Source organism: Paroedura picta, chromosome 1 (genome assembly GCF_049243985.1).
Source record: "Paroedura picta isolate Pp20150507F chromosome 1, Ppicta_v3.0, whole genome shotgun sequence".
Taxonomy (NCBI): domain Eukaryota; kingdom Metazoa; phylum Chordata; class Lepidosauria; order Squamata; family Gekkonidae; genus Paroedura; species Paroedura picta.
This window is the reverse complement of record NC_135369.1, coordinates 24,438,790-24,462,242: the sequence shown is the minus strand read 5'-3', so window position 1 is coordinate 24,462,242 and position 23,453 is coordinate 24,438,790. Positions and strand designations below refer to the sequence as shown.

Below are 23,453 nucleotides of genomic sequence, written 5' to 3'. Positions count from 1 at the left end.
CTTCTTGCTGTATTCCTAAGCAGGAATATCACCTCCCAAGTTCCTGTGAGATTCTAGTGAGTCCGGGCCTTACTCATTACTTTCCTTTGATGGTTCCTATCTGTTAACAGTTACCTATTTACTCCATTTGGGGCCCTTTATCATTCCCATTTCCCTTAGTTTATTCTTGAGGAGCTCTTTTCCCCCAAGGTCCGCTTCACCGGAGGAGGCCTTTCCACCATATGGCTGTCAGTCCTCCTGTCAGTTCCTTAGCTTTCCTTACAGATGCATCTTGTGCTTCCCTCGACCTTGCAGCGGTGCTGGTGCCTCCATGAGAAAAGTAACTCTGTTCTCCATACCCAATGTTTAGAATGCTCTGTCATAGGGTTGCCAATTCCTGATTGGGAAATGCCTGAAGATCTGGAGGTAGAGCTTTGGGACAGTAGGGCTGGAGGACCCTGATGGATCTCTTGATGGGACCTGGCCCTGCTGGTGAACCTCCTGATGGCGCCTGGATATTGGCCACTGTGTGACAGAGTGTTGGACAGGATAGCCTGATCCAACATGGCTTCTTTTTGTTGGCAGTTTAAATATTCAAGAGAATGAAGCACCAGCCTTCATAGTTTCATGAAGAGAAACAAACTTTGTATAGAAAGAGGAGAGAAATAGTCCCAAGAGTCTAACCAAGGCTTTCTCAACCAGAGTGTAGTCTGCACGGGGCTTTTTACCCAGTCCCAGTTTGAATGAATCCCTCCTGTCTAAACTGAATTCGATTTGCATTTTGAGTTTGGGTGCTTTAAACTTTCCCTCTGCAACAAGCATGATTGAGTTGTGATGACCCTACCTATCCCCCGCGATAACCTTGAGTGGATATAAGCCTCAATATTTTAAAAACCGCCATGAGTAAATGTGCAGCTCTCTGCTCTTTGCAAATTAGCTCTGCCTCTTGCCTCCTGCCTTCAACGCTGTAGCAAAACAGTCTTCCTTGATTGGCCAGAGCGTCAGTTCAAAGACTTCCTGGTTCCTAGTTGCAAGACTTCTCTTAAAGTGACTGCGCTCCAGAAGCCCTAACTTCTCTCAGCAGATATGCCTCTTCGTTTTTCCCCCTCCTCTTCAGTCTTCAGTCCTCTCCCCCCTCCCTCGTTCAAGAAAAGAAAGAGGCTCCTGTTGGGCTTGGGATCCACAACGGAATAAAAAAAGCAAGTGCAGAATCAGCCCAGGATTTCATGAAAGTCCTTTCTGTGGATATGAGGTAACACTAGGGTTGCCAAGACCAAGTTAATTCATGCTATAGTATTCCCCATTACTATGTAAGGGTGTGAAAGTTGGACAATTAAGAAAGTGGATTCTTTTGAAAAGGGGTGTTTAAGGAGAGTTTTATGGATACCATGGTCTGCCAAAAAAGGTCAAATAAGTTCTAGACCAAATCAAACCTGAATTCTAGAATCTAAAATAGCTAAACTAAAGCTATTGTACTTTGGCCACATTACAAGAAGAGTCACTGGAAACAACAATAATGCTAGGAAAAGTTGAAGGCAGCAGGAAAAGAGTAAGACCCAGGAAGAGGAGGCTTGATGCAATAAAAATGCCAGGATACTCAGTTTATGGATGTTTTGAAGAACATTAAATCTTATGATCACTGTAAGTCGGAAGCTACGTGATAACACTTCACACACACACACAGAGTTGGGAAATACCTAGAGACTTTTGGGGTAGAGGGTGGAGTTTGGAAAGGGAGAGATCTCAGCAAAGTATAATGCTGTGGAATCCACCTTCCAAAACAGCCATTTTCTCCAGTGGAACTGAAGATCCAACTTAAGGTGCCACCTGAAGGTTTGTTTGTTCGTTTGCTTGCTTGGCGACCCTAGGCAATACAGCAGCCTTGAAATTTTCTTTTCTTTTCCGTAAACTTAATATCCAGCTTTCCCACCATTTCTCATCTAACGCCACCCTCCTCTTAGCGGAGAAAGCAGCCGCCCGCAAGCATCAAAAGCAACCAGGAAGTCCTGTCTATGGCGAGTCTAGTTCAACTCTATGGTTGAGGGCCATAGAGATCAAGACGGCCGGGGGCGGGGCCGCGTAAGAGACGGCCAGGGCGAGCGCGAAGGCATGGCCAAGGCCGGAAGCGGCGGCAGCGGGGGAAACATGGCTCTGAATGGAGCAGGTAGGTGAGGGAAGAGGCGTCACCATGGCAACCGTGGCTGTTGGGCCTGGCAAGCTTGGTACCTTGGCCGACTCCCGCAGGGGAACGGGGAGGGGAGGGGAGGGGAGGGGAGGGGAGGGGAGGGGAGGGCTGGGGGGAACGGGGAGGGGAGGGCTGGGGGGGACGGGGCCCTTCGCTTCTCCCCCTCACCGCCGCCCGCCCTTTCCTCCTTCTCCCGGCACAGGCAACGACGACACGGATTGGGAGCCTCCGTCCGAGGCGGAGCTGAAAGTGATCCAGGCCCGGCGCGAGAGACAGGACAAGATCAGCAAGCTCATGAGCGAGTACCTGCTCAAGGGCTACCGTATGCTGGGCGAGTGCTGCGAGGACTGCGGGGTGAGGCAGCGAGGGTGCCCCAGGGCATGTGCAGAGCCCGCGGAGGGTCTTCCAAGGGGCTGTGGAGAGGCGGGCTCTCCACCTCCTTTCCCCTCCCAGGCGATCAGGCCAGCCTACATAGCTGGGAGATCGCTTCCAGGTCTTCTCATTCAACCCCTGCAGCATCCCTGATGGATGGCTCTCCAGCCTCTGAGGGAAGGGGGTCACCTTGGCAAGCGGTGTTTTTCATTGCTGAATAACTCTCAGCCATGGACCTCCCATTTGCAGTGGGTTGGTCAGTTGTGTGACTGGTCTACAGTCATTGGCTCCATGGGGAGTGAATTCAGATTTTCCCCGTCACTCTGGCTCAAGTACTTTCCTAGTGTTTTTTGGGCAGGCGGTTTCATTCCGAACACACAAGCTTCCCACAGATTACACAAGGTCCTCTGACTTCCAGGCACCCGACCCTGTTGACTCAATGACAAGCATGTCTTGGCTTCAAAGGCACTGATAACCTGGAAGTTAGAGGACCTTGTGTGGTCTGTGGGAACATTATGGTGTGTATCACAGAGGGGTTGGGGACTGGAGACTGTTGGGAGATAAAGTGGGGAGGGGCTGTGACTCAGAGGCAGAACATCTGTCATTACGCAGGAGATCCCAGGTTCCATCCCCAACATCTCCAGTTAAGGCAATGTGGTAGTAGATGATGTGAAAGACCTTTGCCTAAGATAATTTACCCTCAAAGGTGATGTGAAATATCTTTATCTGAGAGCCTGGAGAGTTGTTGCTATTCTGAGTAGACAATACTGACCCTGATGGATCAAGGGTCTAGTTCAGTATAAGGCAGTTTGGCAGTTTTGTGTGGTCTGAGTTTTGGGATTCGACAGAACTGGTAGGAAACCGCTGATAAATCTATAAACTATGAAAGCTGCAGCTGTTCTCTGGGAGCACTGGGAAGAAGGGACCCCAAGGCACACTCCTGGAGGAGAGGGTCAACTTAGCCCCAGAGGTCCTTCTGGTAGGCAGAACAACTGGGTTGTTGCTTTCAGCCAGGGGTGCTGCTTTGTGAGCTGGGCAAGTATTTTGAAGCACAATCCTTACATTGTGCCATCAAGTAGCAGTTGACTTATGGTAACCCCTGCAAGGGACTTTCAAGGCAAGCGAGAAGCAGAGGTGGTCTGCCATTGCCTTCTTCTGTTGAGTCTTTGGTGGTCTCCCTTCCAAGGAGCTTAGCTTCAGTGATCTGATAAGATCTGGGTATACCATACTGCTTTCTCTTTCATTAAGAGTGAGACATTGCACTGAATCTTTTTCCTCGGTGTTTCTTTATGTAGGGGAGGCTAACGTGAGGTAGAGGAAGAATATGCTGGTCATTTTAAAGGATGTAAGAGTTCCTTCATCCCCTTTGTAATTTTCACATATGGTGAAAGTATACCACTTTTCCTCAAGGAAGGGTACCCTGAAAATAATGAGAATTGGAATTATTTTAGAAGAAGGGGTTACCAGTTGGTATCCAGTAAACACAAAAAGTTTATATTTCCCTAAGAATTGAAGATCATGTATATGACAGAATAGCCCCGAGGAGATAGTGTCAAAGGATTTCATGTGCAAGTTTCCCTTTATCCCTTAACATTCTTTGACAGCTTTTGTTTATTCAGCATGCAACCTGTTTATTTGGGTGTGCAATAACATGTTGTCTTTAAAGTTTGTAGCTGCATATGAGTTTGTTGTCCAGGGTGCATTTTCTGTTATTGTTACTTGCTAAATTTGTTTCACTTATGTTGTGTTTGGCAAATTCCAACAACCTGCTCTGTCCCTCCAGACCATTTTGCTGCAAGACAAGCAGAAGAAATTTTATTGTGTTGCCTGCCAAGAACTTAATTCTGATGTCGACAAAGACAATCCAGGTATGTCCAGGGGAACATAGAGAGCTTTTCGCTGTTCATGTTGAATGGCTACTTCAATTAATTGGGAAGGACTGGAGTCCTCTGTCAGAAAGTGGAATTTCGTTCCCTTACCTCCATTGGACTGGAAGAGGAACTACAGCATTGGACATTTGTTCACAATTGTGACACAATTTCTGGGATCTTGGTTGCATATTTATAGGCCATTGTTGCTACAGAAAGCAGCTTTTGTTCCCATAGTTGTGCTTGGCTGCTTTGTTAATTGCAGCTGAGCCTGTATTCATTGTTGCGTCCACTGGATATGCCCTTGCAAGCAAAAAAAAAACTTTGACTTGACAAAAGGCAGTTAAATTGTGGCTGAATCCTGCTTTACTACTGCCTTGCTGTTTTTCATTGGGGTGTTTGCAAGAGACAGGGTAGTAATACAAGTACAGGCTGGGGGAACAAGACCCTGAGGATCATACCTGTGCACTTTCTCTCCCATTCTAGCCCTGAATGCCCAAGCTGCTCTGTCACAGGTGCGCGAACGCCAGCTGGCCTCCAATCCTGAAGACGTCACTTTGCCAGAGTACTTTTCCTCCCTGCCGACTCCTCGCCATGTGCCACGGCCGGAACACTGTGAAGGGGCAGCCTCAGGACTCAGAGCATCTGCCCCCGCTCCACTGCTCCCAGTGCCTGCTGCAGTGCCTCCCGCAGTGCCTCCCTCGCCACCTCCCACCAGCACCCTGGCTGCAGTAGAGGAAGCCCTAATGCAGAAGATCTGCTGGGCCGGCCGGGAGCTCCAGCAGAGCACCTCCATCGAGATGAGCATACAGCTTTGCTCACTCATCCGCTCCTGTGCGGAATCCCTAAAGGGCATCAAGGAACTGCTGCAGTGAGACCGCTCTGTCTTCTTAGGGCAAGAGGAACAGAGGCTACACTAAGGTGGGGGGGTCCCTTTTAGAAACTAGAGTCTGGGCAGTTCAGATAAAACAGCACTTCTGACTCGGATTAAAACTCATGCTCTTTGCCTCATTCTGGTTGTCCTGCAGCTTTTGGTAGTTCATTGGGGATTTAAAATCATAGGGTTATTTAGAATCATAGGATTAAAAAGTTGGAAGGGTCCTTGAGACCATTCAGTCCAACCCCTTGCACAGTTCATGATAACCGAAAACATCCCAGCTGCATTTAGCTTGTGCAGACATAGCTATGCTGGAAGCTTCTCGAAAGCTGCTTCATTGTTCCTGTGCCGCGTAAGGCCCAATTTACTCAGAACTGTGTATAAGAAATGTAACTTTAGAACCTTTTGAGCTCAATGTATGACAAATTGGAGAATCCCAATATTAGTATTTTAAAAATACAATTGTGTTAACACTTGCACATACAGAAATATGAAGAGAGGGCTGTTACTCTAAAGCCTTACATGTAAAGAAACAGGTCCATTAGACAGACGAAGCTGCCTTACACAGACCTCCTGTCCATTCAGGTTAGAATTATCGACTCAGGCTGAGGTCTTTCACATCTCCTACCTGATCCTTACTGTAGAGGCCAAGGACTGAACCTGGAAACTTCAGCATGTCAAGCAGGTGTTCTGCCACTGAGCCACAGTTCCTTCCCAGTGTCCACTCCTACAATATTTTCTAGGTCTCACTTTTTGCAGTCCATTTCAGCATTTACTGAGTAGTTTGTACAATTCTCATTCCCATTTTAGTGATCAAATGTTACCTCTCTTCCCCCTTCCTTACCACATCTGGGCAAAACCAAAATGCCTTGAGGCAAGATCATCGGCATCCCATCAGCTAGTTGTGTAAGGTTTATGCCAGCTCACCAGAGGACAAGAGCACAATGATGGATCAGCAAGGCTTCATAGAGGTGACCTGTGGTGAGAATGGAAGCACCCCATTATACATAACACATGGGGGTACCTAAGCCTATTGAAGTCAGTGAACCTCAGCAGATCTCAGCAGGCAGAGGATCAGGCCTTACAAGCATGCTGGTGTGTAATAGGCTTATGTCAGTCAAAATGGCTGCAGCCTGCCAGGAGAGTGGGCTCCTGCCAGAGGGCTGGGCAATTTTGCAGCCAGGGATATCTACTGGATATCCTTGCACTTATGCCCTGGAGAAAGGGAACAGTTGGCAACATTTGATTTTGAGCCTTGTAGCCACATGGCAAGGGCAGGGTTGAAGAGCAGCCTGCCCCAAATGGCAGAATGCAGGGTGCCATAAATAAATAGCAATTTAGTTAAAGGATATATTGGAAAGAGCCAGGCATGTTCAGCTGAAGTTCCCTCAAAAGAGCTGATGAGTGAAAAGGTGTGTGGGACCTTTACCCACAGTGGGGAAGCCTGAGCACAGAGCTGCCTGCAAGGATGGGGAAAGAAAATGACGATTCTGGAGGGAAGGAGAGAGGTAAACAACTGCATTTATTTATTTAATTTGTATCCAGTACCCTTTTCCCACAGGGGACTTGGGGCAGCTTACAACATTTAAAATACAATAAATATAAGTAAAATGCAAATAAATACATAAAGTATAAAACAATAAAAACCTATGAAATATCAACTTGACAAGCCAATCTGAAGGATTAAAACAAGGATTAGTTTGTAATGCTAACCAAAGGCTATCTAAAACAAAGCAGCCTTGAATGCCCTAAGAAAGCTGGATGGTTCTGCAGGGCATGAACGTCGCTGGGAAGCCAAATCCGCAGTTGGGGCAGCCACCAGAAATGCCCTCCTCATCCTGCTGGTTGACAGGTGGGCAATTAATGGCTACGCATCTGCAGAAAGCCCTGCAATGATGCTCTAAGGAGGCAAGGGGGGTCATATTGGGAGATGCAGTCACACAGGTAAGAATCCCAAACCATTTCAGGCTTTATCGGTCAAAAACAGCATTTTGAGTTTGTACCAGAAGCTGACTAGAAGCCAGTGCAGGTGCTGAAGTGCTGGTGTTACATGTGCAGACCAGGGAGACCCAGTCTGCAATCTAGCAACCATGTTCTATATCCCCTGAAGCGCCTGAAGCATCTTCAATGGCAGTGCTACATAGAGCTCACTACAGCAATTTGCTATGGAGGTGACTGATGCATGAATCCTAGAGGCAAGGCCAGAGCAGGACAGATAAGGGGCCAGCTGGCAGGTTATAGAATGCTACTTTTGCCAACTGACACGTGTTTCTTTTAGTTGGAGTAGAAACAGTCTAGGGGTGCTGTGGAGATTTTACACTGTTGAATCTGAAGAGGGGGAGGTGAGCAATTTGGCTGCTAGAGAGCAGCTTCCTTTTGCTGTGCTGGACCGGCCAAATTTCTCAGGAAAAGGGTCATTACAAAGAAGCCTACAGCATCATCCTGGTCTGCTCACCTTAGGCAAATGGGAAACAGAATGGTTAAAATGTTAGGACTAGGAATGGACAGGCCTGAGTTCAAATCCCCACACATACCCTGGGTGACCTTGGACCAATTCCTCTCCCAGCTTGACTTTCCTCACAGACTTGTAAGGATAAAACTGGAGTAGGGCAGAGCCGGATGTACTTTGTTCTGAGTTCCCTGAAGGGCAGGTGGAATTAAAATATAATAAGATGGTTAACCCTCTGTTTTTTCTGCCTCAAGCGTCACAATGTCTGGAGTCACTGCAGGGTACACATTTATTTATTTGTTTATGGTTGGATTTACACCCCGCCACTTCTCCAAGGCTTGTGGCAGCTTAAAATAAAAACACTGATGCTAATAAAATCCCAATAAAACTCCCAACAATCCTCCAAGAATGGCAGCCAAAAAACTCCCTCTAACATCCGAGCAGACCAACCCGGGTGGGGAGTAATGATGTGTGTGCTCTAGCCTGAGGGGGGGCGGGATGGATGCATTTTGATCTTACTCTGGCCTCAACCCAGGACCTGGTGAAAGAGCTCCATTTTACAGGCCCTGCAGAACTGTTAACAGCTCTATCAGGGCCCTCAGTTCTCCCAGGAGCTCATTCCACCAGGTCAGGGCCAGGACCGAAAAAGCCCTGGCTCTCATTGTGGCCAGGTGGACTTCACTGTGTCCAGGGACCACCAACAGATTAGTATCTATGGAGCGAAGGGCCCAAGCAGTTGATGGCCAAAGGAGCTTATTGCATGAGTTCATTGCTAGGAGTTGTCGGTGGGCTGGGTCCTGGGTGAAAGCCCTGTTACTCTTCTACGCTCTTTCTTGGCTCCGCATATGGCTAATTCTCCATATCTAACTACAACGTGTTTCAAGCCCACCCCACCCCCCATATTGCTGGCTCCTAGTATTTATTATATTTATTATATTTATATACCACCCTCTCCTGAGGCTCAAGGTGTCGGTATCATAATGAGGGCACCTGGACACTGGAAGTTAATCCTTCCCTCCCTGCATAACTGGGCTATCTTATTTCATCAATAGCCATAGTTATAATGTGACTAGTCATAGCAAAGCGAGCCTAGCGGAAAGGAACTGAACAGGCCAGCCCTGGTCTCTTTCCAAACTGGGAATACAATATGGCGTCAGTACAAAATGGCATCCCTTTGGCTTCCCACATTGGATGGAACAGAATTGTTCTCTCTTGCCCCAAAGGGACAGACCAGAATGAATGGGATGAAATTAATTCAAAAGAAATTCCATCTAAACATCCGGAAGAAGTTCCTGACACAGCGGTTTCTCAGTGGAATAGGCTTCCTCTGGAGGTGGTGGGTTCTCCATCTTTGGAAATTTGTAAACAGAGGCTGAATAGCCATCTGACGGAGAGGCTGATTCTGTGAAGGCTCAAGGGGGTGGCAGGTTACAGTGGATGAGCGATAGGGTTGTGAGTGTCCAGCATAGTGCAGGGGGTTGGACTAGATGACCTATGAGATCCCTTCGAACTCTATTATTCTATGATTCTACAATTGGCCAGTCCTTTGGCAGCAATGTCCTGCTCAGACCTAGAGGCCTTTACTTTCGCTTGTGCCAAGGCCAGGGGGTAGGGAGTCCCCCCTGCCCCTAAATCAGCCCAAGTAGCTCACCCCCCTCCCTCGGAATCCCTCCTTTCCCCAAACAGATCCCTCCGGGGGCTGATAATTTGGGGCGAAGGAATGTCACGCTCTGGCCTCAGAGCCGCTAGTCTGCCTGAAGCAGGCACGGCTCGCGCGAGTGATGAGTTAGTGGGGCAAAGCATTCTGCACATGCTCCGGGGGACGTCCTCCGCACGGCGCTGGCGGGGGCCAGGCTCCGGTGCCGGCTGCCGGCCCTTTAAGCGGCGTCCTGGTGCGCTCAGGGGAGGCGAAGGCAAGCAGGGGCGCTGCGGGTGTGGCCGCCGCGACTGCAGCAGCGCGAACAAAGGCGGGGGGCGGCCGGTGGCTCGGCTCGGCGGCGTCCGCCTCTCGGCCCCGCGCCGCTTCTCGCCCGGCTCCCGGCCTCCTCCCAACGGCAGCGTCAAGCCGGCCGCACGGCCCATGGGGAGCGCGCCGGGAGTGGCGGCGGCGGCGGCCTGGGAAGCCTAGGCAGGCGCTGGGACTGAGCCCCTCGGAGGAGGACGCGCCGCTGCTCCATATATGGCCGGGGCTGGCCGGCTGTGGCGGCGCCCGCTGCTGCCTTGAGCCGAGCGCCGCGGGCCGGGCCGGGCCCTGTGCTGCGCTGTCCGCCTCCGGGCCGCCGTCATGAACTGCCTGCAGAGCTCGCAGGACAGCCTGGGCGGCAACGTGTGCGCCATCGAGGGGCTCCCGCCGCTGCCCAAGGGGCTCAGCGGCATCCTCAACTCCAGCGGGGGCTCGTGGCGGGAGATCGAGAAAGTGTACAGCAAGAAGACGCGCATCCAGGACGACCTCAGCAAGTCCCAGGCCTCGTCGGAAAGGCTGCTGCTCCGCAGCAAACCGGCCAACCTCGACTCGGCCCTGGCCGTGCTGCGCAAGGAGATGGTAAGGAAGGAGGAAGCCCCGCGCCCGGCCCGCCTGCCCCCCCAGGCCGCCTCCCCCCACTAGCCCGCCCGGGAAACCGGGGAAATACCCGCAGGAGGAGCCACGTGTGTCTTTGGCCTGAAGGCCATCCAGAGATGGGGTGCTGCGGGCAGTTTCCCCAGGAATTGCCCCGGTTTTGAAGTCCGGCCTCCCCTTTCCAACAGAGTGTAGCCATGGGAACGTCAGGCTGGGAAGTCTAAAGCCCACTCTGCCAGGAAAACTTGCTGGGGGACCCTGAGCCAGTCATTCTCTCACCCCAGCCTACCTCGCAGGGTGGTTGTTTTGAAGATTAAATTGAGGGAGGAGAGAACGATGTTGTAAACTGTTTTGGGCTCTCTTTGAAAAGCAGGAGATAAATATCTAAGTATGCAATTGCACAACATAAACAGAATTTTTATTTTAGATGCAGAGTTCAACATCCTCTGAAGTTTGCAGGCGATAACCCTGCGTACCTAAGTGGAAGGAGTACATTTATGCAAATTAAGCTGCACAGATGTACCCACGTTTGCAAAGGTGCACAGGTCACTGTAAAGCTTTTCTCCTGCCAAAAATTAAACTTTGTACTTTTTAAAAAGCCCAGTGTATACCTCTCCTGGATAGTAAGCACAATTTTAGCCCATATCAACTATCTTGGAATTAGGGACATTAAAAGTGCTGTGAACAAAGAGAAGCTGTCTGGAGAGCCTGTCTGTCCCCTGGGATTATGGAGCCAAATCTGTAGGACAGGGACATTCTCCTACCCCCAGCGATCAAGAAGACAACAGGATGACTGACAGGCAGTGTCTGAAAGATTCACTTTGCCAACTACAAATTTAAATCTCTGAAAGGCTTTCTTAAATTCCAGCTATCTAACCCATTCAGGCCATGGCAACTTTATCAACATTTATTTGCAAAAATCCAGTTGTAGTAACTAGATAACAATAAGGTCTATTGTTGTACTCACACAAATTCACATAGTGTATATGTTTCTTCTTTTTTGCTGTCATACTAGCCAGCTAAAGGAACTCTGGGCACTGTAGTTCATTGAAGGGGGAAAGTGTTTGTTTGTTTTTAAATCCCTTCACAAAACCATATTTCTCAGAGGTGAAATGCATTTCTGAACACTTAAGCATTCCTTAGAACTATACCACACAAGATGCTGGGGATTCAGGATCGATTGCCAGATGTATGACTGATCTTACAACAGAGTGGGGAACCAAACGAACTACAAAGGGAAGAGAGACCATGCAGTGAGAAGACAAATGCCAAAAAGTCTGTAAACTCAGTTGAGAGCCAGTTTGGTGTAGTGGTTAGGAGTGCGGACTTCTAATCTGGCATGCCAGGTTCGATTCTGCGCTCCCCCACATGCAGCCAGCTGGGTGACCTTGGGCTCGCCACGGCACTGATAAAACTGTTCTGACCGAGCAGTGATATCAGGGCTCTCTCAGCCTCACTCACCCCACAGGGTGTCTGTTGTGGGGAGAGGAAAGGGAAGGCGACTGTAAGCCGCTTTGAGCCTCCTTCGGGTAGGGAAAAGCGGCATATAAGAACCAACTCTTCTTCTTCTTCTTCTTAACTAACTAAATACTTTAGACAGTGTATTTGTGGCCAAGAATTATAATTCATAATATCACAAAGCGGCTGTTACAAGGACAAGTTGTTACGAACTGTCAGCGTGGCTCACCCCAAATCAATACAATGAACTAAACAGATAATGCTAATATTTATTTATTATTTATTGCTTAGACTCTCAAAGAAATCGAGAGAGAGAGAAAAATTACAGGATGTTAACAGCAATGAAAGTTTGACAGCATTATACAAATACAACAATGTCTTTCTTATCTTATCATAATAAGATAGCATTCAAGGAAATTTCTTGGCCAACATGTGTTTTGCCCCCACATCAGGCTTCTTCAAGGGATAGACCTCAAAAAACAGAGCAATATTGTAAGAGCTAATATTACAAAAACAATGTTACAAAAACAATATTTTCAACATGCTGTGTTTAACATTACCACCTTAAAATATTGTAATGTGAATAACCCCAGGAGGTATTCTCTGCTGAGGTCCTTCCCTGCCCCAAATTCTGCCTTCCCCATAGGGATGCCAGCTCTGGGTTGAGAAATACCCAGCGACTTTAGGGGTGGAACTTGGAGAGCTGAGAATGGGTGGGATTTGGGATGAGGATGGGGATGAGGATGGACCTTGGTGGAGTAGAATGTTATGGAGTCCACCCTCCAACGCACCTATTTTCTCCAAGGGAATTAATGTATGTCTCCTGGAGAAGAGCCGAAATTCCAGGGGGTCCCCACGTCCCACCTGGGGACTGGCATCCTTACTTCCCCAAGCTCCACCCCCAAAATCTCCAGGAATTTCCCAACCTGGAGCTGGCAACCTAACTTACAACCATTCCAGAGCAAGTTGAGTCCTTGTGAGTGATCATATGGACATTTATAAGAGAACTGAACAGCCAGAATTAAGAGTGTTGGACCTCTGACTATTTTAAAACAAGAGACTAAAGCAGGTGCTTGCTTCTTCCCTTGAGACCAGGGAGACTCCAAACTATTTAATTTGGGCAGGAGCTATTTGATCAGCCTTGCGAGAGCCAATGTGGTGGGCAGCTTCTACCCTGGAGAACTGGGTTTGATTCCCCACGCCTCCTCCTTCGCATGCAGCCTACCTCACAGGGTGTCTGCTGTGGGGAGAGGAAGAGAAGATGATTATAAGCCTCTTTAAGACTTCATTGGGTAGTAAAAAGCGGGGTGCAAAACCCCAGCTCTTTTTCTGCCTGAGCTTTTCTACAGTACATGAGTGATTTTTTTTTAAATTGCTGTTTTGAAAACATTGTCAACTCTCAGAAAATACAGGTTTTAAAAACCCAGCAGTTCTGGGATGACAATTTTTTAAAAAATCGTAGAGGTTGTTTAAGGGATGCCAGCCTCCAAGTGGGATCTGGGGATCTCCTGGAATTACAACTCATCTCAGTCCCCCTGGAGAAAATAGCTGCTCTGGAGGCTGGTCTTGTGCCCTGTGAAGTCCCTGTCCTCTCCAGGGTCCACCTCCAAATCTCCAGGGGTTTCCCAACCAAGATCCGGCAACCTTGCCCCCATTCCTGGCTGGGATGCTTTGCTCTGCCTTGGGCTTGCATTACGCAGTGCTGTTTTTGAGAGCATCCACATGGCATTGACCTTTACTCCTCCTGCTTCTAGGGTTTTCCTTGCTTTGATGTTACTCAAAACTGGTTTGATGCAATCTTTTTGAAAAGATTGTAGTCAAAGTGCCTTTGGATGCCAGTTGGACAGGAACACGCATGCTTTTTGGACCCACCTACATTTAGGGTTGCCAATTTTAAAGTAGTCCCGCTGGCTGCCCCCTTGATAGAGGGTTAATAAGATGATGTTTACTGGGTATTTATTTCAGTGCTATTGAAATGCTTTCACACTTTAAGCCTCTCTTAAAGGGGCAGGACCGTTTGGCAACCCAACCTACGTCAGCACCCTTTTCCTTATGTAGTATCTGCAGTGGCCATTACCACCCTCGGACGGTTTAGCCATGCAATGATCACCTCCAGACTAGACTCCTGTAACTCACTCTTTGCAAACCTACCCTTGGCCTTAACCCTGAAATTGCAACTGGTGCAAAATGCTGCTGCTAGGGTCCTCACAGGAACATCTGGGAGGGCCTGTATCCAGCCTGTGCTGAGGCAGCTGCACTGGTTGCCAGTTGTGGCCTGCCTCAAGTTCAAGGTTTTGGTGTTAACCTTTAAGGCCATCTGTGGTCTGGGCTCCACATACCTGCAGGACTGCCTATCTCCTTATGCCCCCTGCAGGGCCTTATGCTCAGTGGGTATGAATTTGTTGGAGGTCCCTGACCTGAGGAAGGTCCACCTGGCCTCGACCAGGGTCAGGATTTTGTAGGTCCTGACCCCCACCTGGTGGAATGAGCTCCTGTCAGAGCTCTTCTGCCAGGTTTTTGGTTGAGGCCAGGGCAAGAAGGGTCAGGGGCCCCTCACCTGAGGTTCACTTCCAGTCGATCTGTGAGGTGGGAAGGGGGAGGAAGTTTTGCTATCAAGGGGGTTAATTGGAGATTTTAATCTGGTTTGGGGGGGATTATAAATAAAATTAAAATAAAATAAAAAATATCACCATGAGCCCCTGCCAGCATGGCCATGCTGGTAGGGTCTCATGGTAATTGCAGGTGCATGGATATTCGGAGAGCCACAATCTGGCCACCCCTGGTCTGTTGCAGCCACACTGACTATTTAGGGCTTTTCTACATGCTTGACTTAACTCCTGGTTTTCTTGGCGGCCAATCCACAAGCATTGGAATCGGTTTGGACACAATTCTTCCACTCATCTGCCCTCTCCTGGTATTTTTGCAGGAGTGGAGTTAGTTTATTTTCTTCCATAATCTTGAATTTTTGAAGGGAGGGTGCTGTAGTCATTGGTAGCACCTGGCACCTTTCCCCTTCTTTAAACAAGGCCCTAGAATATTAGTGTACTATTGTAATGATAGGTTAAGCAGATTCTCTGAATTCCTAGCTTTACTTTTTAAATATTTAGTCTAGATCCTTACTTCATGGAGATATAAGAAAAAAAGACATAACTCCACAAGGGGGTAGAGGCCTACTTTTTAAAAAAAAATGAAAACTGGAAATTCAGAGAACCTGCTCAACCTGTCATTACAGTGGCATGTTGACATGTTAGAGCCATTTTTAAAAATCAAAAACAAAGGGGAAAGAGAGAGAGTGGTTTGGTGAGGAGGACCAATGGACTGGAGTGGGTGGGACAAAGAATGACAGAAACATCATGCATAAGGGAAAAGGCAAAACCAGCCTCCAAAAAAGAGGAGAGTAAAAGGGATCTTGTGACAGGCCCACATAGGTAGGAGCCCAAACGTAACTCCATAGGATCTTTCACAACATTTTTATGCTTGAGATACCCCTGAAACATTCCTCAGGCTTCGAGAATCCGCAGAAGTGACATGATCGTGGAGAATATGGTTGGGGAGCATAGCTGTGTAAAAAGTAATTAACTCCCCCAGCCATTCAGGAAACCCTTCCAGGGCCATCATGAAACCCTGGTTGAGAAAGCCTGCCCTGTTGGAAGGGGGCACTCCTGAAGGAGAAGGGGGAGTGGCTTCAGGGGGTTCTAAGGGAGAGAATTCCAAAAGGGGAGTGGGGGTTAAGAAGTCAGAGAGGGAGACTTGGTGTTGGACAGGAGTCTGAGGTGATATAGGAGATCCTCTGGGCCAAACAAGGCTGTGTGTCTTAGAAAGACAGGGGAACCACGGCTGCCTCAGCACTCACGGGCTTAAGGAGAGCCCAGGTCTCCAAAAGAATAGACCATTGAAGCTGAACAATCATACATGGTTCTTAGTGAAACAGGCATACGTACCTGCAGTCTGGGCCCCTCGTATCTGCGGGACCATTTGTCTTCTTATGCCTCCTGCAGGGCTCTTTGCTCTGCGGATATAAATTGTTGGAGCTTTCCGGCCCAAAGGAGGTTCGCCTGGCCTCTACTAGGGCCAGGGCCCTTTTGATCCTGGCCCATCTTGGTGGAATGAGCTCCCAGGAGAGCTGAGGGCCCTGACGGAGGTTGAAAAATATATATTTCCCCAAAAGTGGAAACGTTACAGATCTGAACTAGGGGAGAGGGGCACAAGGAAGAAAGTGAAAATGAAAGACAGAAAAATGTGTGGAAATGAGGGGATAAACAGAAGCACTCCAGGGCCAGAACTGATGAAAAAAACAAGCTAACAAAACTCCACTTGCGGAAAAGCTCTTAATCTGAATGAATATTATTTGGTCACTCAGTATTTTCAAATTGAGGCAATCAGAGTCAACTTGTCACATTCCAGCATTTCCATCTTTGATTAAAACTGGTTTTCTGGAGATTATGGTGCCATATTTCCAAACTCATGCTTTTTAGGATTGTAATTGCCCTGACCCTGGATAGCCTGACCTCATCAGATCTCAGAAGCTGGACAGGGTCAGCCCTGGGTAGTACTTGGATGGGAGGCCACCCCCAAAGTCCAGGGTCACTACACAGACACAGCCAGTGGCAAACCACCTCGGTTTGTCTCTCGCCTTGAGAACCCTCTGGGGTTGCCATTACTTGACGGCCAAAAATGGTGCAGTCACAAAAATTAAAAGCAATTTAAGGAGCAATCACTGCAGCTTGCAAGGACAAAAGTAGTAGTTAATATATTTCTCCTCTCCCACAGAAAGGAACAGATTAAGGGTAATGCTTTAAGCTCAGAGCAGCTCCTGTCTTGCAAATGAAAGACGGAAGCACCATCTTAAAGGGACAGTTACAGAGAGAAATGGGACTGTTGCCGAATGAGACGTTCTTCCCAGGAATCATACAGCAGGGTAGTTACAAAGGGTGGCTCTGCTAGTCTGCTGTAGAACAACTGGATTTGAAACCAGTAGCATGTTAGAGACCAATGAGATTTTTGGGGTCAAAGAAACATCTGACCGAGGGAATTTTTACTCTTCAAAGCTTATTATACCCCCAAATCTTGTTAGTCACTAAGGTGCTATTGGACTTGAGTCTAGATATAGCAGAATCTTGACCGACCTAGCCCAGGAAATCCTGATCCCATCAGATCTTGGAAGCTAAGCAGAGTCAGCCCTGGCTAGCCCTTGGAAGGAGCAGTGGCCTCCAAATGTCATTCGCCAGGCAGCCAGATAATCTTAAGGTTGGATCTCATGGCTCTTTTACAGACATGCCATAAGATAAATCAATGAATAAACCATGGAGGTGGACATTGCTGGATTCTTCTGGGAATTAGAGCACCGTATGAAATGTGGCATGAAATCCTAGTTTCAGTTCTGGTTGCAGCTGTTTTATTTATTTATATTTATATTAATATACCTCCGCTCTTGAATGTCTCGCAGTGGTTTACAAGATCAATAAAATACAATAAAATCCCCTAAAACACCCCCTAAAACATAATAGAATAACATAACAAGATGGTGGACAGTAAAATATCAGGCCATTCCCCCATTCAGCATGGGTCAAACTCTCTACCTGGGAGCGAGGAATCTAGATTGGCCTCAACTTAGAGATGGCAACACCAAGTACCGCCCTGGCCTCAACTATATGTCTGGCGGAAGAGCTCTGTCTTGCAGGACCTGTGGAAAGCTGACAACTCCAACAGGGCCCTTAGCTCTTCCGGGAGCTCATTCCACCAGGTTGGGGCCAGGGCTGAAAAAGCCCTGGTTGAGGCCAGGCGTGTATCTCGGGAGCCCGGGACAATCAGTAAATTCATACCCACATTGCGAAGAACCCTGTAAGGGGAATAAACAGATATGATGGAGAAACAAAACTCCAGCGGCACAAAAGAATCATAAGCTGGAAGCAGCCGCAATCAGCATTCGTTTTTCATCTTTCCTTCTGACTTGCCATCAAAGCAGGAGGTGTTTCTTCCAAGGAGCAAAGCACAAGTGGTCTACAGGCAGAGACCTTATCGCCATTGACAAATTTCAGTGAAGTGTGAGAAAAACAGACAGTAGAGTCCCTTGCAGGAGTCTTCTGACACCAGAATGACAATTTGATCAAGGGCTGCAAGTCACCATTCAACTGGTTAGGTTCTGCTCCTAATCGCTAATAGCCAGAGCTGTAAAGTAATTTCCTGTGCTAAGGAAGCTGGGTAAATTTTTGTGCAAACAGGTGAAAACAATTCATGAAATATGAAGCAGGGACAGGCAGTCTTGGGATTGCATCTTGGACTTCAAGATACGAAGAGATTAGTCGTTTGACCTTGGGGAACTCTCTCTCTCTCTTGTTTTTCTTGCATGTAGAATTGGATGATTAGCCCCAGATGCTGGTTCTAAGAGCAAAACCAACAGATACAATAAACTCCGTTGGAAATCAAAAACGTCATATGATTCAATGGCTTCCTACTATTTGAGTGGGGCATCTTAAGCAGGTTTTTAAAGGATGTATGAAGCTCTTCTCCAGCAGGGGGCAGCAGAGGTGCACAGCATGGGGGCATTTGGTCAAACTCATTTCAAGCCTGGAAGCCCCAAATGACTGCATAGAGGGGAAACAACGCAATGTGTTTTGTGACACCTTAAAGACAGACACGTTCATTCTGGTCTGAACTGTCCAGAGCTATTTCAACAATTGAACACTTGGCCACTCCTGACAAATGCACACACATTAGGGTTGCCAGTTCCAAGTTGGGAAATACCTCCAGATTGGGGGGTGGAGGGGAGTGGAGCCTGAAGAGACATAGTTTGGAGAATAAATTCAATGAGCCATTTTCCCCAGGTTAACTGATCTCTAGAAATGAGTTGTAATCCCATGAGATCTCCAGCTATCACCTGGAGGTTGGCAGCCCTAACCCACACTGTGTCCAAAGAAGCCCAGAGAGCTTCACAAAGAAACCAAGGCCTGATACACAAAGATGGGAGAATGAAGTGGTGGAATGGATTGTACAGAAATGCAGAGGGAGGATTGCATTTCGGAACCTTTCATTATTTTTAAAAAGTTCCCTGTGAATTAAAAAAAAAGTACTGACAGTCTGACTCTCGGAGGGTATGTAGGATATGTACCTCTCTGGGGCTACTTGGTTAGGACCCCCTTCCTTGCAAACACACATATACACACACAGAGATTCCCCTTCCCCCCTCCCATTTCCCCCCTTACCTGTTGGTTTCCCAGCCTCCCTTGGTCCCAAGCAAACACACACACTCCCGTTTACCCCTTCCCCCCTCCTCCTTCCTCTTCCTGCTTACATTTTCCTCCAGCCTCTGCCACTGCTTTGGCCCCTGCTGGTAGTGCAGCAGCTGGCTTGGCCACTGGAGCCGGTACAGCCACTGGCTGGACCCTCTGCATCTTCTGGTGCACTCCGTGGACAGGACTACAGATGTCATGTCCATATTCATATCTGAGGAGGCGCCCCAGAAGATGTGTTCCACATCAAAAATCAGCACAGCAAGCAAAGACGGGGCAGCTAGAAACGTCTAGAACATGGCATGGAACTTCATTAAATTATTTGAGCATTCACAGATGGAATTCACCTTCTGCAGTTGAAATGGTGCAGTCTATTCTTCTGTTGACTGCCGCCTCATTTGCTGACACAAGTGAACCAAGTCTGGGATGTCCACATTAAAGTAGGCATTTCTGCACACACTTAAATGCAACCAGGATTTTATAGCGTGAAATGGCAAAATCTACTTGAAATGTTTGCTGAAGTAGATTGAATCTGCATTATTTAGCCTGTGATAAAGGCCCCAGGGTCTTAATTGTTCCTTCATCCTTGAAGAGGGTGTAAACTCTGCCATGTTTAACACAGTATATGGAGGTGGGGAGGGGGGTCACCTCCCAAGCTCCCTCACCTGGGCATCTATAGTTTAGCCCACCTTTAGCATGAAGGCCTGGGGTAGGGACATTGCGCTGTAGAAAATGGGCCAGATTGAAGCTTGGGGGGGGGGGGATGGGACTCCAGAGGAACTGTTACCCTCAGCTTGGCACTGCAGATGTTTGAGTACATGGCCTGTCAGCTGATCACAGATGACAGGCAACTGATTTGTGGATCAGGCCAAAGGTCCACCCAGCTCTTTACTTTCTCCCTGATATTCCTAACTGGGCAATCCACAAAGAAAGGACACAAAGTTGGGTGTTCCCTCCTTCTCAAGAGCTGGAGGAATACTTGGGGCAAAGGGCATCCTGAAATTCTCACTCAGAATTTGGCCTGGGGATTTGAGTTTTTATTCAAGCTAAGGGAATGTCCAGCTCTCATCAAGCTCAGAGCCAGGTTGCCTGTAACACACATTCCCAGTTCATGTGGAGTGACATTAAAGTCCAAACCAGTTGTCCTGGAAGCACCCAAAGATGCTCCCTGGGCATGTTCAGCCTGGAGAAGAGAAGGTTGAGAAGGGGTCATGATTGCTGTCTTTAAGTATTTGAAAGGTTGTCTCTTCAGGAAAGGTTCCTATTGACAGCTGTTACAAAGAAGAAGAAGAAGAGTTGGTTCTTATATGCTGCTTTTCCCTACCCGAAGGAGGCTCAAAGCGGCTTACAGTCGCCTTCCCTTTCCTCTCCCCACAACAGACACCCTGTGGGGTGGGTGAGGCTGAGAGAGCCCTGATATCACTGCCCGGTCAGAACAGTTTTATCAGTGCCGTGGTGAGCCCAAGGTCACCCAGCTGGTTGCATGTGGGGGAGCGCAGAATCGAACCTGGCATGCCAGATTAGAAGTCCACACTCCTAACCACTACACCAAACTGTCTGTGTAGAATGATGACAACTAGATAGCAGTGTCAGAGTAGTTTAGCAGTGGAATGGGCTGCCTAAGGAGGTGGGGAGCTCCCTCACACTGGCAGCCTTCAAGCAGTGGCTGGACAGACACTTATGGATGCTTTACCTTAATCCTGCATTGAGCAGGGGGTTGGGATAGATAGCTTGTATGGCCCCTTCCATCTCTGAGTCTATGCATCCTCTCTACTCAGTATCCCCAGAATCCTTTGCAACCCATTGGGGGCTTTGTAGCCCCCTGAGTCAGTGTGGAATCCATTCTCAGAAAACCCTTGTTGTGCTAACCCCTGTGAGGCTTCATCTGGCTAGAGCTGCAGCTGGTTTGGGGGACCCTTGGTGTAGTTGAGGGGTGCTGGCTTGGTCGAGCCTTGGGAGAAGCGGTGGCACATGACCCAGTCTTTGTTCTTTTGCCCTATGCAGGTGGGACTCCGGCAACTGGACATGTCCCTGCTGTGTCAGCTGTGGTCCTTGTACGAGTCGATTCAGGAGTACAAGGGGCTCTTTCAGGATATGTCCTCCTCGCTTCATTCGGAAGGCAGCCTGGCTGCCGAAAACGGCTTCTCTGACGAGGAGGAAGACTTCGAGGTGGATCCGTCGAGCCCAGATGGGCATAAGGAGAATGCCTTGGGTCAGCGGCTCCGTCTTCTCCAGCCCCAGAACTCTCGGGACCAGTGGCTGCAGGACTCCTTCCATATCACCATCTGAGGTGGCCCCTGCCACGAAATTGCCTTTTCCTGTGACATGGGACAAACTCTGACAATACATTAGGAATTTTTTTTTTAAGGGTTGGGTATGAGGCATGTCAACATGGGCAGTTTGTGGCTGGTTTGGGAACTGCCCCTGAACATGCTGTAGGGTTTGCACTTAGCCTGTAGTACATTAGCGTTTTATTACCACTGGATAGATCCAGTGGGATCTCATGGGTAATTCTTCCGAGACTTTTATGTGTGGACAGCTCAGGAGTCAAATGCGACCCTTTCTGTCCCCCAGGGCTTAGATAATTGTCTAGGGCAGGGCTCCCCAATGTGGTGCCTGTGGGAGTCATGGCAGTGTTTTTAGGTAGTGGGTGTGGCCAGGTAGGGCTTTTCTCAAGCAGAACTTCTGGTTGGCTGTGCAAATATTTTAAAACGTTGCTTTGGCGGGAGCTGTCCCCAGAGCACAAGGATCTGTGCTGGGTGACTGAAAGTAAGCTTCAGCAGCCATTTTGTGGCCGGTTCCACCTCCTGCCTCAGCCATTTTGCAGCAGCCATTTTGTTGCTGCACCCCATCCTTCCGTGTCAGAATTCCAAATGTGCACACAGGCTCAAAAGGTTCGGGGACCCTTGGCTTAAGTGTGTCAGTAGACAAGCTAGGGGCAAAGAAAACTGCACAGCCATAAAAGGAGTGCTGACTAACACGGCATTGCGAGAACACTACCAGACAGACATTCTTTGTCATATTATAAAATTTGTTTGGGAGGGGTGGGGGGAGGTGCAGCTGTTCCCTGGGTGTGCATGAACCTCTCCCAGTAATTGAGAAACTAATATATTTGAGGAAATGATTATGGCTTCTGTGGCCACGATGCTGGCTTTCTGCTTGTTTTTGAGGAAGAGATCTCATTTTGCTGGGCTCCACCTTCTCAAAGGTCACTCTGATTCCCGCAGGGCCTCCTGATGTGATTTGAGGCTGGGGCAGCTCAGGCTCCCTCTGCACCAATCCTCCCCAAGTGTCCCCCCAACTTGCTCCTTCCGCTTTGGAGGAGCGGAGCTCATTCCCCCTTTCCTTTTCTCCTGTCTTTTCCCGCTGGAAGCATCCAGGAACGATGTAGCTGGATAGGAACTTGCTGTGCACGAAGCTTATTTGCTAGATTTTTTCTAGGCAGAGTTGTGTTGGCTGGATTAATTATTAGTGCCTCGGCCATATTACCCCAAAGTGACCTCTTTTAAAATATTTAATTATATGTGAACTTTTTATTTTATTTTGTTTTTATCAAGCCTTGAAATATGAGGTTTGGGACCGGGAGAGGGAATCCCTTTCTTCCCCTCTCCCTCCCATTTGTAACTGGGTACAAACCTTAAATGGCTAATTTAATATATTGGTTGTTACGGGGCATTTTGCTAGTGGGAATCTAGGGAATAAAATGCCTCGGCCTCTTAACAAATCCAGGTCTGGTTGTATTTCCTTCCCGGGGGCAGAGGTAATGTCTTGAAGGAGGACTAAGTGTGTCTAATGGGAATTATGAGCAGGCAAACTGGAGACAGAGAGGCAAAGGTTTCAGTAGGACAAGAATATTCCCAGTGGCCATTCATTCATCTTGTTGCCAGTCCAGGATCATTTGATATCTCCACAATCTCCGGAACCTGAACAACCCTGGAGGAGAAAAAAAGAGCTGGTTCTTTTCATCCATCACAGATTGATTCTCTCCTCGCCCTCGTTGGCCCTCCCAATCCTTGGCAGATGGAGAACCCCTCCCAAGTCCCTTTCATGTTCTGCTAAGGCCTGTCTCATCAGCTCCCCCTTGCCCACTTCCTGCTCAAGGCGGAAATGGAAACTATCCACTCTGACCATTCTACCTCTCAGCCGTGTTTTCCCTTCTAGGTTTCCCTCTTCCCATACCCCTTTCTGTCTCCCCCACATACATACACCTGGGTGAGCTGGCAACCCGGTTTTCCACATCCAATTCTTCTCCGTTGTCTGGCTGCCACAAATCAGCTTGTTCCTCTCCAACAGCGCTCAACCTCACTTAGCCCTCCTTCCTCTCTAACTACCTTCCAACACACATACCATAAATGTAGAAAAGAGTAAAAGTCCAGTAGGGCCATAAAGGCTTACAAATCTTGTGGTGGGGGATGAGTTTTTGCAAGTTGCTGCTCACTTCTTCAGATAGTATCAATTTATCAATGACTTCAGGTAGTA

The 23,453-nt window shown here is 48.2% G+C and overlaps 2 protein-coding genes across 2 annotated transcripts; both read left to right on the top strand.

Annotated features, from left to right (window-relative positions):
* Window positions 1-1,995: 1,995 nt before the first annotated feature.
* On the top strand, window positions 1,996-5,415 carry ZNRD2 (zinc ribbon domain containing 2). Its single transcript, XM_077328322.1, has 4 exons — window positions 1,996-2,143; window positions 2,367-2,518; window positions 4,320-4,404; window positions 4,891-5,415. The coding sequence occupies exons 1-4, from the start codon at window positions 2,014-2,016 to the stop codon at window positions 5,277-5,279; spliced, it is 756 nt and encodes a 251-aa protein (XP_077184437.1). The 5' UTR covers window positions 1,996-2,013; the 3' UTR covers window positions 5,280-5,415.
* A 4,088-nt stretch (window positions 5,416-9,503) lies between these two features.
* Window positions 9,504-22,698, top strand: FAM89B (family with sequence similarity 89 member B). Its single transcript, XM_077328266.1, has 2 exons — window positions 9,504-10,272; window positions 20,979-22,698. The coding sequence occupies exons 1-2, from the start codon at window positions 10,015-10,017 to the stop codon at window positions 21,261-21,263; spliced, it is 543 nt and encodes a 180-aa protein (XP_077184381.1). The 5' UTR covers window positions 9,504-10,014; the 3' UTR covers window positions 21,264-22,698.
* The last annotated feature ends 755 nt before the right edge of the window (window positions 22,699-23,453 follow it).

What these genes read in the sequence shown, in the direction of transcription:
- ZNRD2 (XM_077328322.1), top strand. Translation starts at nt 2,014, where the DNA reads ATGGTTGAGGGCCATAGAGATCAAGACGGCCGGGGGCGGGGCCGCGTA. An exon ending in CATGGCTCTGAATGGAGCAG is followed by an intron (nt 2,144 to 2,366) that starts GTAGGTGAGGGA and finishes CTCCCGGCACAG; the next exon opens with GCAACGACGACACGGATTGG. An exon ending in AGTGCTGCGAGGACTGCGGG is followed by an intron (nt 2,519 to 4,319) that starts GTGAGGCAGCGA and finishes CTGTCCCTCCAG; the next exon opens with ACCATTTTGCTGCAAGACAA.
- FAM89B (XM_077328266.1), top strand. Translation starts at nt 10,015, where the DNA reads ATGAACTGCCTGCAGAGCTCGCAGGACAGCCTGGGCGGCAACGTGTGC. An exon ending in CCGTGCTGCGCAAGGAGATG is followed by an intron (nt 10,273 to 20,978) that starts GTAAGGAAGGAG and finishes TGCCCTATGCAG; the next exon opens with GTGGGACTCCGGCAACTGGA.